Below are 15,664 nucleotides of genomic sequence, written 5' to 3'. Positions count from 1 at the left end.
TGCGCATAAGCTAAATTCGCAACTTTGGATGGAAACCCGGCTATTGACATCTAGCTGTTACGCTTGGTATCGCAAATTCAAAATGTTGGAGTGGCAAGTTTAGCAAAGTAACGGTTCTTCTCGGTTTCTTTTGCTTATCAAATATAATCTACAGGCACTCTATTATTTGCAAATGTGTACCGGAAGATAAGGGTAGTCCACGAGCGCACGTATGCGCAGTAAGGTTTGTTTATGTTGTTGCTTTGAAACCATCAATGAAGATATATTGAATACTGTAGATTTCCAGAGACGCAGGCATTTTGATAGTCCACAAATATTTACGTAATTTCTTGTTTTCTGTATAACCAGACGTAGACTGAATTTGCTCTGCAATTATTTGACGGTCTAATATCTACTCACATTCAACAGCCGCAGAAAAGAAGGCTCGGTTTCTTCTTGTTTAATTATGAAGATCTTGACCAGAAAACATGAAAAAGTGGACAGGACTTTGGGCAAAATGTCAAAAAGGCTCCCTGAGACTTGCCCCACATGGTCTAGGCCCGCTGGACTACTGGTGGGACAGAGGTTGCCCTTGTTACACTTTGAATTAAACCTACTGCAACTACAGCTACTGCATTCCACAGATCAACCTGACAAACCCTAAATCAGGTATGACCTGGTTTTTCCAGAAGGGTGCCCCCAAAAACTAATTATCCCCAGACTCAGCTACATATCACAAGTCAATACAGTGTGATTTCACGGGAAGCTGTAGTGGTATTTTTAAAACATGAACTTCCCACATTTCTGTCTCCTGGAGTGTTATCGGCCTGTGCCTTCTTATTAACATGTAGAGATGTAACTTACGCGATGGCTATCGTGCCACTCCCAATTGTCAGTTTCACAGTCTGTTGTGTTTTTTACTCTTTTTTCACCTTCCCACACACTATCTCGCTCCAACACACTCCCAAACCCTCAGCCTTTCTCGCTCATTCATTTCAATTCACCATGACTACCCTGTGAATATTAAGTGGGCTCCCCCACTTCTCCTTGTTTCTCTGGCCAGGCTTGAACGAACCCATATATAAAGTAGCACAAAGGAGATTGACAGCTACCTGCAGAAGATGTACCAAAGATTTCAGAAGGTCAAATGTGTAAAAATCTAATAAACTCTTCTTCGTTGTTTCATCCAGTCATCTACCACAGCTTGTCTGCTGAGAGACAAGTGTTTCCTTGCTGAGCGAATGATAAGAAGCGTAATCTGATGTTACCATTTAAATTTCTTCAGACCTGAGGCGCAGAGGTTGGATTAAGAATGTCTTTTCTCTGTAGAGGAACAATTGCAGAAGATTATCCAGAGGGAATTAGTCCCAATTCAGCAAGTACAGTGAACAATGGCAGAGGGGAACCATTACAAATGTTATTTTTAGAGTTAAAGCAATAAAGACTGGACCAGTGCATGTATCAGTAATTTCCCTTTCAGTGCCGGGAAGGCTCCCTGTGGTGGGGTATAACTGCAAATACTGAACTTCCTCAGTCCCAAATGTATTCAAGGAAACTGTTTCCAACAACAAAGCTTTCAACCCACGTAGGAAATTTAAATTGAATTGTCTGGACGCAACTTCATTGACAAAAGCAAAAGCTCATGCCATAGCCCTATTTCCTACAGACTTGCAGGAAACAAATTCAATGACGAATATATATGAGCCAGCCTCTCCGGGCCATCCACTTAACCTGATTTACCCAAGGAGGATGTCTTCCTGGATCAACATCTTTGACGGATATTGCAGTAAACAAATCAGAGATTAGTGTTGCATTTAAGGTTTGATTTAGGTTAAGGGCTCGAAAAACATTTATATTAACCTATTATGACCTTTTACAATATTTTACGGGTTATGGCTGGGAATAGAGAACTAATTTGTCATCTCATTTCTGTTGTTTTGGATAACAGACCATAAAAAAAATGGGTGACACTAGAGCTGTGCGATTTGGGGAAAATATCTAATTGCGATATTTTTGACAGACATTGCGATTGCGATTTGATTTGCGATTTTAACTTTTCTAATTCAAGCTTCAATTCAATATTGTTGTGTGGAGCACAGTATGGGTATAGTTACCCTGAAAGAAAACAACAAAAATAAAAACATTTAATTGTTTCCATTAAAACCATTACAAAATTAATTTTTGTAGTGTGCTTTGGGCATTATTCAAATAGGGCTTACTGTTGTTCAATTGGTTCCCAACTTCCAGATTACATCACACCAATAGAATCCAAATACCAGTGTACACTATTATAGTTTCCATTAAAACAAATACATCTCCCATTGTAACCCTTAAATCCATAACATTTTCTATTGTGTTAGTGAATTATTAAAATAGTTCATAGTTTACATAGGCTGATTTATTATTGTTTAAGTATGTGGGATTTTTTAAAACAAGTAAAAAATGTGCTGAATGTTTAATTTCATCCACGTGAAATTAGCAAAACAGTTAGATAGAATTTACATTTGTTTGAAACGCGGAGATAGGCGTGAGTTTACACAGGGTGCGCGCGTGCGTCAAGCCTCGTCCATATTGCCAGATGCCTGTGTGGAGCCGGACTCAAGTACTATAAACGTCATTACGAAACAGGCTGTGTGTGCGCGTCAAGTTTAAACGGCTCGTCCGCGAGACGCACAACGCGGGGAAGAGTCACGCGAGTATGACACAGACTGTGTGTGCGGTCTTCTGAATTGGACGGTTCTTTAGTATTTATTTGCCTAATATGATCGATCTGACTCTGCAGATGCCATAATAACACACACTGTCTCTCTCCTGCCTTCTGTATGTTTGTTTTTTTAATGACGGACGTTTACGCAGTTGGCTGGGGCAGTGCTGATAGGCATAACGGAGGTGCGCTCACTCAGTTGGTTAGCAAGAATGCCACTCAAAGCGGGCTTGGAACAGACGCGTTTCCTATTTTTCACATCGCTTCCACATCGCAGCCTCTTGCGATAAGCAAATCGCAACGTCTCACATCGCGATTGCGATTCGATTTCGATTAATCGTTCAGCCCTAGGTGACACATCCCCATTTACTTCCACTGTAGAAAATTGAATCCAAAACTCTGGCTGCTGAAATGGCTTCTGGCCCCCCGATGACATCATTTGGCACCAGAGACTGCGCAGTGGTGAGCGCGAGGTGGAGCCGCGGTATCAAGGTCCCGACTATATTTTTATAGTCTAACGTTGGTTATCATATTAGATTGGGTTTTGATTCAATGATCCAGAAACATTCTTTGTGAAATCACGATCACATTGGTTAGGGGCTTAAACAAAAAATGTTGACTCAACAACTAGTATACTTTGGTGAATGACATCATGCATGGGCATCCTGTCTTATACATGCTAAAAACTGAGTGTGTTGGCAGATGGCTGAGCCCAGGTAAGCAAGATGATGATGTAGATGAAAAAGACGGTCAGTTCAGGGTCACGCTGGGGTCACCGCAGGTGAGGAATGGGGCTTCGGCCAATCATCATGGCAAGATGTGAGAGACTCTAAAATTTTCTTTGTTCTCTGTAGGTGGGTGACTTGAGAGGCTTCCTTATAGAGGATAGACATGAGAGAGACTAAAATAAGAGGGAGTGGAGAGTTAGAGGAAAAGAGGTAGAGTGGAAACGGGCTTCAGAGGTGAGAGCAGAGGGCCTGCGGTGAAGGCTGATTGAGTGACCTGTGAGGTCGAGCTCCGTTCTAGCCCATCTGAGTCTCTAAGGGGCATAAGGATCTAAGCCAAGGGACCTGCAGAGACCAAACACACACACAAATGCAGCCTAAAGCCATAAGAGCCACAGTCCATCTCACCAGCCCTGATACGGGACGCTTTAACTGCCACATCAAACACAGCTGACAAAACTGATGGCAGCCACATAGCTCTGAAAACACAGTGATGTCATGCACCAGAATCACAACCTTAAACATCATATTACATATGACTGTGCCAAAACATCTCACAGTTGTCCCGTGCCAAACCAAATCATTTTTATTGCTCTTGTTCCAAATATATCTAGGCGACTTGTGGCAATTTGTGGGTCGGGAAATATGACAAACAATGTTACTTTTCACAGGATGGTGATATTTCAGCAGAAAACCATTTCAGAATAGAACGGGCCAGTGAGTCAAGAGTTCAACATCCCAAATGCTCCCACTTCATCAGACAGACAGCTCCCATTTAACTCCTGTCTCCCTGTGTATACATTGACATGAAGTAGGCCTGTAATTCAATTCGGGTTTACCAAACGGGACTTTCATATCCCTCCTGAGAAGATTCTGAAGGTCAAGGAGAACAAACGTATGTAGAGTGCAAAATGCAACAGGAAAGGACGCAGACATTGAAAACCTTCTGCCTGAGTAATTTTATGTTGTATCTGAAACTTGTAACATTTAAAATGGCTAGTGGTCAATAGTCAATGTCGACATCTAAAGAAAAGGGGGACCAAGGGAGGTACAAACCCAGACTAAAACATATAAAATGGTACAAAAATCTGCATTCCACTTTCTCTACAGTCAAGGTACAGTAGAGCTTCCAAGAAAAGAGTAAAAGAGCTTGAAGTTCAATTCTCAAGTAAATAATAGCTCTCTGTATTAACAGCAACATAATATTACTATAGATGTTTAACAAGTTTTCACAATATCATCAAAAAGAAATCAAAACTCTCCATCGAATACTCTCTGTACAACGGTATTGTTTGTTTCTTGCCGTTCTGGTTCCCTTGCTCTAGAATACGGCTAAAAACAAAAGACACTGCTATCTGTGAAGGACATCTCAGGCCACAATAATGAAGAAGGACTCGCGGCCACAAAGCCTCGACATCAGGATTATGAGGTCTTATCTCAATATCTGGCCAAGAGGAGCTGTATTGATTTTCTGTCAAAGTTCATCATGCTCACAACACACAAGACACCATAACAGAAGCTAGTTGCATTTTTACACTGATCTAGGATCAAAATCTTGAGCTCTCTTATAATGGAAATAGTTAAGGTTTGTTTGGCTCCAACCGGTCCAAAATCAGCATGAAATGTCAATCGCTTGGCGGAAAACCATGACTGGCTGTAATGCTTGGTAAAGGGCGTAACATTATAGATTGGGGTTGAGGACACGACAAACCCACATGAGATCAGTGTATGAGAGGCTACAGTTTTTGAGGACTTGGCGCAACTATAACACAGAGATAACAATAAAGTGGTAGAGTAGGCTCTAAACTGGACAGATGGTTAAATGCTGACCATTAAGAAATCACAAACCAGAGCCTCTTGGGTTTAAGCCAGGAGAAAAATAGCTCTGTGGACAGAGCCATCAAAAACATTACGTTCTGTAAAATAAAAAATGTGTAATAAACCTCTAACTTGACAAAATCATTTCAATGTCCATTTGATACCATTTATTAAAAAACTGTAAAGTTGATATTCACATGTTTGAATTTTCCCAAGTAAATGTGAGTTTTTCTTATCAATGCAAATCTTGCTACCGGAACGTCATAAAGCTAGAACCATCTGTCTCCTCCTCCTGCAGTATATTTCCATCTAGAACACAAACATCTGTAGTTCCATAAATACATATTTACAACACAATATCTTTAGAGAATAATCTTAAGAAATAAGTATTTTCGGTAATTAAAAACATTTTTAACTACCAACTTTGAAAATGAAAAGAAAATGGTGGTTTCGTATGTTTAAGAAATGACAATTTGAAGAATGGAAAATTTTCCAGAGTAGATAGATGCATTCGCATACTATATCAATACATCTCTATAGCCCAAAGACAACTGATGAAAGCTGATGAAAATCTCCTCTGGGGTGAGCTTGAACTCCAATGACTCACTGCGAGTCCCGCAATGTCATTATGAATAAATAATCCTTTTGTAGTCGTCATTTGTATTCCATCCCGTGAGACCACTGCTGGATAGTAATAAAAACAGCAATCGCCCTGAGCGGACCTGTCAATAGAGCACAGAGTCCATTCAAAATCGTTCTAATAAATTGCATAATTCATCAGTTTCAGATATGACAGTGTAAGGTCTGCTGTGCAGATTTGATTTATGGAGCACAAAACCCTCTAGTGAAGCTACCGGAGACATGAAGGAAAGCCTGTACAGTTTGATCAGGGGCTGTGAAGGAATTTTTATGAATTGAGAAAATTAATTGATGGAACTGTTTGAGTTTGGTAGTAGGGTTGAGTATCTTTTTATTTTTTTGTGATTTTAAATCTGATTCTGCTTATCGATTTCGAGTTTTATCACTTCCCAGTTTCGATTCCACAGTTGAAGTAAAACTATAATGATAATGTAATGACTATGACAAAAAGATAAAAAATAACTATATAACGTCTTTCAAGAAAAAAATTGTAAAGTGTCTCAAATATTTCAAGTGGAAGAGGAGCTACATTTACTAATCCCTAGACAAATATATTTTTGTCAAACCATATCCATTACTCTTTTATATTCACCTGGAAGACACAGTGCCTGTGAACAGGATTCAATAAATGCAGAAGCATAGTAAACTAACCCAAAACACCCTGGGCTCGACTGAGCAATAAGATACCTACAGTGATCATTGCTGAAAGGATAACAAAATCCGATTTCTTCTTTTATCCCGACCATCTTTGACAACACACACTGTTTACGATGTTACTGAATATCCAAACAGACCAAAGCAAAACCCCATATTGCCTCCACATGAGGTATACAAAGGAAAAATAGATAAGCTCACTCTGTGTGTGAGGAATATCTTTCCAAGGTCACATATGAACTCTACAGGCACTCGTTTTCACTAAACAGCGTTAACATTCCCGAGACATCATCCTTCCCCTTTGTATTTTGGGGGAGTGGGAACATCCAAAAAGATACAGCGGGAATGGCACGGGGGGAGAAGAGCATTAGCAATTCAATGGAAGTCTCCGCAAAGCGGGAAGGCCCAGCCGTCATTGATTTTCAGTGAGGCTGATTTAGAAGCAGGGTCATGTAAACGGCTGATAAAGCCAAACAATCGCACACGGTGGCTGAGACGGATACCAAACAGAGATCGACACAGACCCAAGAGAAAGAAAAACATGGGTTTTAGATGTCTAACTAGTCTGTGGCTGGTATAGTCTGACCACTATATAACGGGAGAACTGCTCAAGTTAACATAGAATATATTTGTAAGCAGTAATATATATATTTTTAAGCTGATCATCCATCATCTGAACCAGCTAAACTGGTCTAGGGCAAGAAAGAAGCGAGAGAGACATAGGAACCCCCAGTGATCAGCAGATCGGATACAGGCGCTAAGTAAATGACATTCTGTTTGCGCGGTATTGACCTTGCTCCCTGTGATCATTAATTTCAATCAGGTACCCAACATAGAAGCTGGGCCTCTGTTTACAATGGCTGGGGAGAGCAAAGCAGACAGGACAGGTTCTTTGGACAGCCTCACTGAAACAAGCTCACCTCCAAACAAATTAAAAAATCTTAAAAGCCTTTAAAAAAAAAAAAAAAAAGTATTAATTAGGACTGGGCGGAATATGCCATTACCTCGGAATAAAATGTCAACCGTAAGAGATTTTTCTATTCCGTGTATTCCGCGGAATGTAAATAAGTAGGTGCGGTTAACTCGTCGCTTTGCAAGTTGGGAGTTATGATGAAAAAACTTGTGAATTAATGCACCCACAACAAAGTAACAAATCAAATACTCTTTTTCCTCTTTCAGTCTGTAGTTTCGTGATACGCTCCAGTCCGGCGCTTTCTCTCCGCAGTGCTTGTGCAGGGGTGCAGGGATCTGCGCGTGCATATTAAAAAAGCTCATTCTCACGTATTTCAGAAGTCAGATTGTTTTGTAAAGCTGTTAATAGTTTTAATAAAGTTCAACTTTAGGCGAGCCGAGAAAATGCGTTGAATTGCGCAATGATGCTCACAGCGTGAGCGCTTTGATGTGACGTGCCGCAAACGTTTTCCCCGTTTTGGGAGACGTGTGTGGAGTCACCAGAGACTCTCAGTGCAAAGACAAGCGTGAGAATAAACAAACCTAAAGGCACAGAGTCACAACACACTAAAAATGCGCTTCTAATAGTAAAGAGCGATGAAGACCTACAGTACAGACCCCATGAACACCAGTTTATAACACCAGTCATAAACTGTACTCTCATTGATTGTGCAAATATTCATACTTCATTGTTATACTTGTTGTCTATCTTCCTGCTGTATACATATGATATAGCCAAAAGGTAAATAAATAATAAATCTCATTATCAGAACTTAATTTGATATCTTTAGTACATTTTCATAACTTGCCTATATTATAACTATCGTGAGCATTCAAATGAACTGTCATAATTAAATAAATTAAGTCGATCTAAGAAAAATGAGGTATGAAATACATTTTTGGTCATTCCGCCCACCCCTAGTATTAATGAAATGATGATGATAATATGGTTTTGTTTATCGCCTACATCAGTGGTTCTCAAACTTTTCAGATAAAATCAGACCTACTCACCTCCACAGAAAAATCACATGAATTATCTTGTAATTACTTCACTGTTGTTATGCAAATTACTTTTATAACAGACGTAGCAGAGTTTTGATAAACTCCATGATAAGATGGAAAAATACCCTGCGAGAAGTCTGTTTTCCCTCTGTTTGCGCTGTTGCTACAGTACATTACACTTAAAGTCCCCATGAACCGGAAGTTGCGATCGTTTTTACTTCTGTATTGTGACACATTTCCGAGTGCAACGGAATATCGACTGAGAAAAATACTGGGCGGGGCTTGTGTTTTTCATTGCGATCTGATTGGATGAATAAAAACAGCCGTTGCATTTTGAAATGAAACTAGCAGCAGACTGACAGTTGAAGGGGAGGATTTAATGGCTCAGCCCTGCCCAAGCCATCTAATTGACGTCATCTGAGACAGAAAGCCACTATAGGGCGGGAGTGCATTTTCAGATTTTGATGAAAGATTATGAGGACACGTGAACTTTAAAAAGTGAATGGCCCACACTGATGGCTATTTATGACAAACACTGCAATATTCAATGAAATGATAGGAATTGTTATTTTTAATTTCACCAGGACTTTAAGTTATGATCCAATAATAAAAAATTATGCATAAAGCTATTTTAAAATTGCCCATTGATCAAAAGTACTACATGATTTTTTTTAAAAACATCTGAACGTGTAATTAAAATTAAATCAATTTAAAATGAATGTACTTCTCCATATTTGTTCTTTGTCCATATTCTTTAATGCTCATTTCTATTTTTTCAGATCATGGCCATTCCATACCAGTGATGGAAACAAAACAGCAATGTGAAAGACTGAGAGCATGCCAAGACACATGTAAGCTGTGATTACAAATCAGTGCTTTTCCGTAAAATATTAATTTAGTACAGTGGTTTTTATGATATATAGAAATTTATCATAGATTTTATGGAATCAAACATCAGAAAAATAAGACCACCAACCAAAAGAAAAGATGTTCCAGCATTGTATAACTGAATATGTTTTTAGTTTAATTACAATTCTAAGTTTAAAAATATGTCTTTATTTGGGGGACCCAAAGCGATGCACTCTTCACAAAGGGGACCTTACAACGAAAAAGTATTATGTTGTTTCAAAATGAATATGAACTTTTCTTTGCAGTATTCAAGGTCTGAAAAAATATTGCATGTTTTTCATCAGTTTGTCCAGTTTTTATTTCTCCAAAAAGGGGAGAAATGTTGGCAGTAGTTCACAGAATGTGCATTTTACCTAAACACCCACCCATAAATAGTAAATTCAGAAAACGTAACATTAGCTCTTGTGTTTGTTTTGTAATAGTCGTTCATCTTTAGTATATTATGTAAGATTTTTACCTAAATAATTTTTTAAGATTTAAAAATGTGTTCAAAGCCATGTTATTACTTTGCTCTGATTTATAATCCTATAATAACGATTTACATTTTACAGTGTAGGGATTGTTTAATCTTACATCATTCATTCTTGCATGTTTACATCATGTCAGGTGAATAAAGAAAAGCACAGTAGTGCTTGTAGACACAATAAATGAGTAACAATGACCATCAATCAATCAAAAATGGCAACTGTCTGGACAATCAACCATTGAAAAAAACTCAACTCGAACAATAGAATGCAAGCTGAAACTGAAAGTGATAAAATCACTATGAATCAAAATCAACACCGACTTGGCATCTTCTGACCATTCAGAAAACCGACACAGTTACTACATTTGTCTTATTGTCTAGAATAGCCTGATGTTTTAATGGTTTAATGGTCTTTATAACTCTTCATTTGTACTGATTACCCGTGACTACAGAACAATTAGCAAAACCTAAGAGCCCAAGCTTCCATCCAAAGTTAAGCGAATTAAGCTTATGAGCAAAAATCAAATATTGCATAAAACCTTTGCAAATAAGCACCGTTTCCTTCCATCGGGTTAAAATGGTCACTTCCTAATAAACTGGCACTAAATATCAGTAAGAAAAGTAAGAGAAGCCACTGAATGAAATAATTTTCACATATAATAATGACTTGTGCACAATAAATGCAATGCTTTCGTGGATGCCTGCTGTTTGGGAATGCAGTCGTGACAGTTCTGGGAGGCAATTACAGAAAAACTTTGACGTCTTTGCTCCAGAATGACCATAACAATAACAACAACAATAACCTACTAAGGTTAGTCAGGTTACGCCATCCCATAGTGCAGTTACATGACTTTTTGGAGGAATTTTTTCGGCAAATGCGTCTCCATCTCCCATTATTCACATAAACCCTTTTTGCAAAAAACTATAACCACCATAGGCGCCGATCCTGTGGGTGCTCCGGGGCTCGAGCACCCACGGAAATTGCCGAGCACCCAAGAAAAAACGGCATATGTTTCTCAATCAATTTTAACCAATCAAAATGCTTTTAAAAATAGGGTGTCTCTCTGATTGGTTGATCTTACGAGTCGTAATTCAGATAGAGTGGTTGGCCTTGCAAACAGCAGTGGGCATTGTTAATCGTTGGGATAATGTCAATTTGTCTTTAAATTTCGAGTACAAATGGACAGGTTCGTGATTAAAAGGAAAACTGAAATTGACCCTATCTCTTCAGTAAGTAGCAGTGTTGCTAATACTTCAAGTGAACAGCCGTTGTCGTCGACGACATCATCAAGTAATGACAGCAGCAGAAGTAAAGGCGGGAGGCAGAAGCAGTCTCGAACATATCAAGAAAACTGGAAAAAAAAACATTTCCCTGGATAGCATACAATGCTATCAAAAACAAGGTATTTTGCGAACTCTGCGGTAAAGCAAAAGACATGCGTGCCCCACTCCCATCTACCACACACGAGCAAGAATCATATGCGGCATTTGTAAAAGATGGCTTGGTTGGGGCCTGTGGGGGTGGGGTTTGGTTTTGGCGACGTGAGCACCCACTGGCGAAAAAAGAAATCGGCGCCTATGATAGCCTCCTCAAGCGAGCGTAAAAACTTTTGAGAATTAAGGGTTTTCATTTCGAAATTTGGCGTTTCCATCACATGTTTCAGAAGTGAAACTTCAAAATGCTCATAAAACAACAACAATGGTGATGGAAACCCGGCTACTGGCATTTACTAAAACAATCCAGAGGAACAGACAGCAACTGCTGCTAGATTCAATTTTTTTAATTTAATTCTCATTTATTTATTGAAGACATTGAGCAATAATTTACAGTGCAGGCTGGATAAAAGTAACTTAACCTCTGTGTCAACCAACTCTCCAAAAGCTAATTGAAGTCACATGTCTCAATTAAGAAGATTATGGGTTACACGAATATCCTGCCCTTTAAAAAAGTCACACAGCACAGTAGCTGACAAATCTGTATACCAATACCAACAACTTTCATCTTAGAAGACACATAATAGAAAAGCACAAACATGGAAAAAATGAAGACCTGGGTGTTTATCAATACATGGCAAAACAAACTACATTCTCTAGATACACTGTCAAGGATTTTATGGGCAACATCCTTCAAGTCTATTGTACTGAAAGAGTTCCTTGTTATTTAGCACAATACAAAAAGTCTGTACTATTCTCTGCCTTTAATACAGCAGTGCCCCCTAGTGTTAAAGTTTATAATATACTGAATGACCTCACTCAAACAGATGTCTACAAGATGCTGCTGTGGGAATATGGTAATGTAGCATACTGACCAGGCTGGCTGTGAGGGAGGGTGCAGATTTCCCGAGGGTCTGTGAGCGCATGCGCACCAGGTTGGTGGTCTCCGAGCCTGTGGCTGACCATGCCTGCTGTGCTGAGACATATGGCAGCAGGTACTTCCCTGGAAAATTGAAGAAGGTTAGAAATAATAGGAAACAAGGCTAAGAAAATATTTTTTGAAAAAAAAAATGGTTTGCATTGTTTGATATTCACTACTTTGTTTGATGTGTACTACTGTCTTTTCTGAATGCATGAACTAGCAAACATCTCTCAAACAGTTTATGATCCAGGAAGAAATAAGATTCCATTAACAAACAACTGTTTAACTGTGAAATCAAAAATTGCAATTCATTATAAAATATCAAAGATTTTACAATAAGGAAGTTTAAAACCTCCAATTAGTTCCCGATGTAGGCGGGGCTACCTGGCACTTTGCTACACAAAAAGGAACCAGGCAAGTGATAAAATGCCCTTCTATTTGCGTGTCACCTGTAAAGACATATGTTTTATCATTTGGTTAAACCACATTCGGTTAAGACACAGTGTAACATAATATAAAGCCCCAGCCTGCATACAGAGTTTTCTGCTACATTCACAAATGATCTATCCACTGAAACATAGTGATTCACATAATGTACTACATGCCTATTCATTGCACATTTAACAAACGTATCCAAACTTGACTGCTCCCTTTTCATTCCCAAGCCTGATCATCAGATAAACTTTCACAACATTAGGCTCCCATACAAAATTTTATTTGTTGCTTAAATACTCCCGTCATATTTAATTCAGTTAAGACCCAAATCATATACAGCAGAATACCTTTAAACAAATCATTTACACATTGCTGATTTCTAATTTGGGAACCCATTTTATGGTGCATTAGATGAAGAGCACATCTGTAGTTTATTATTTAAAACTGCATCATATACTGAGAGGGAAACATTCAGAAAGTTTCAATCACTCCCCATCTCCTCTTATATATCCATATATTTCTTGCTATTTTGATTTCACTGGGATTTTCACTTTACCATACCATGTAAGTTTATTAAACCAAGTGTGATAACGCTTAACAAATTCAGAATAAAAGGAGCAGCGGGGGTTGTTTGGCCATAACAAAACCTCATCATAATGTTCTATTATTTCGATTCATTTATATTTGCTGGGACATAGAAAAAAAGATGATTACCACTCACATAAAACACAATAGAATGAATTAAATGGAACCTCTCCACATGATTAAAATGGATGTATTTGATCATTTGCGTCTCTCCACTTGTTATTATCTATGGAGTGTTATTTCTTGGCTTGAGTGTTTTCCTGATGTCTGACGTGACGTCCTTTACATATGAATCAGCAGCCGTTTGCCCTCTCCGGCTAAATACGGCCATATTCTCCTTGGCAACTAGCATGTCACGACAGCACTGCTCGGTTGACGTGAAGCTGGTAATTTTCTAAAGCACTAAAAGGACAATTATTCAGGCTGTAAATAATTCTTTAGAGGTGGGACTACTTTTCGAGGTGGATGAACTTCATTATGTGTTATGAACAGAATTTTTGTGTGTGAATTTCACTCAATGTAAACAGTGCTGGGATTTGGATACTTGCATCCTATCCATTTCCTGGTATCCATCTATAAATATCAAGCTAAATTAATTTGATTCACTTTTTTTGATGGTAATGAGTTTAGGGATTGAACATTACATTGACAGGGTTGGTAAGCGATGGGCAAAACAAGATTTCTGTGTTATGCAGTAAATGGAAAACAAAGAAAGGAAATAAGGGTTTCAGACAAAATGAAGAAATAAAAAATGAAAAGAACTAGACTAGAACAGAACAGAATCATGTAAAAATCACATGCCTGGCGACCTACACCTAACCTGTATTTATGTGTTTCTGGCTGCACATGGCCACAGAGCCAAGTAAAAAAAACAGGATACGTAGGAGGAAAATTGTGACTCCTGCTTCCACAGTCATCATCCACAGAACTCCAGGAAATGCCAACTTTATACCCTCAGCATATTTAGCAACGTGCCCTATATACTTGACACAACACGTACAGTACAGTACAGTACAGTACATATGTTGAAGAGCTACAGTATGTCAACACAGAAATCCCTGGTTTACTGAAAAATACTCATAATCATCGTTTAAAATAACAATGGGGACATTCCGTGTCAAATCAACCAAATTTTGAATATTTCCCTGCTTGAATTTTTTTCTATTTTTACAGAAGCAAGACCAACATCTGGAGTGATGTTAAAAATATATGAAATGCCACCAATTAATTAAGTAATCTATTAATTTGTAAAGGGAGGTAAAAATGACAATTTTCACCTGAAATTGGAGCCGCCATATTAGATTTTCGATCAGTGTGGGCAGGCTTAATTCAGGTTGTAATAACACTGTATGGGAAAAGGAGTTTTTTTGGCCAGCAAATATGGGTGTTTTTTAGATAAAAATAAGAAAGAGATATATCAGTGATATAACAGAAAAACTCTTTCCATTGCCGAGTACCTCGTTACGCCAACACAACTCGATATAACAGAAAATACTTTCTCCCCCCGTTAATGCTATGACATAAGACCTATGAATGCTTCATCATATTGAAGTGTGCTTGTACTTTTCCATATGACTGTAAATCATTTTTGACAATACAGTTTTAATTATAAATAATTATTGTAATAATAATAATTTTCATTTAGCGAAGCATCAGTTATATAATTTATCAATGCAGTGGAGCATCACTAAACTCCGCCTACTCGCGGTGAGTTGTGGGTAATTTTACCCGTTAGAGTGTGAATTGCTCTGCACTTCGAATTTCTACAGGAAGTAGTAGACCATCCGGGAATCTTTGGACTACTCTTTTCAACATACTAAGATTTGGGACATACTAATTCTGCTTTAGAATACTATTTAGGACGGATAGTATGCGGATTGGGACACAGCTTCAATATCACGAGGAGCAATGGAAGACCTTAGTGTTCTGCAGCTTGGGATAAAATCAGTTCCTCTTAAGTCTTCATTATTGTGGGAAGCATGATACTGGAGGAAGGCCATCTTTTACAAGCAGTTGATACGTGTTGTTTATTTACATTTTGGAGTATGCCAAGCCTGGTGGTGCTGCTGTTTGGTAGCTTTTGCTTAGGTAGTTTATAATTGTATAAACTAGACTAGCCTCTGTTCTGTTCTGTTTATTTATTTATTTGATTCTTGTATATTGACAATTAATTGATAATAACTTTATGATAAAAGGAAGTATATTAATAAAACAACTGCAACCAAAACTTATTGTATTGGAAAAAGAATTATAAAGGTATTTCTATGTTGTGTATTATTTGTTTACGCTGAAACAAATGTAAATATAATAAATAGGATGGCCAAAAATAACAAATATAACAATAATAATAAAATAATAAATAACATGCTGGCAAAAATCACCCAACAAATTAGTTATTTCATAACCCAACAGTTGGGTTAAATTTGTAACCCAATATATTG

The 15,664-nt window shown here is 38.1% G+C and overlaps 1 protein-coding gene across 6 annotated transcripts in view; it reads right to left on the bottom strand.

Annotated features, from left to right (window-relative positions):
- Positions 1-15,664, bottom strand: part of mast4 (microtubule associated serine/threonine kinase family member 4) — a 130,185-nt gene that overhangs the window by 83,430 nt on the left and 31,091 nt on the right. For all 6 annotated transcript variants that reach the window (XM_057329032.1, XM_057329033.1, XM_057329034.1 and 3 more), the window contains one exon: positions 12,157-12,284. In XM_057329032.1, the coding sequence (XP_057185015.1) occupies positions 12,157-12,284 (128 nt within the window). The remainder of the gene's footprint in view (positions 1-12,156; positions 12,285-15,664) is intronic.

This window comes from Triplophysa rosa, linkage group LG2, assembly GCF_024868665.1.
Source record: "Triplophysa rosa linkage group LG2, Trosa_1v2, whole genome shotgun sequence".
NCBI lineage: Eukaryota > Metazoa > Chordata > Actinopteri > Cypriniformes > Nemacheilidae > Triplophysa > Triplophysa rosa.
Note: the sequence above shows the minus strand (reverse complement) of the source record. Positions and strands in the feature narration are given on the sequence as shown.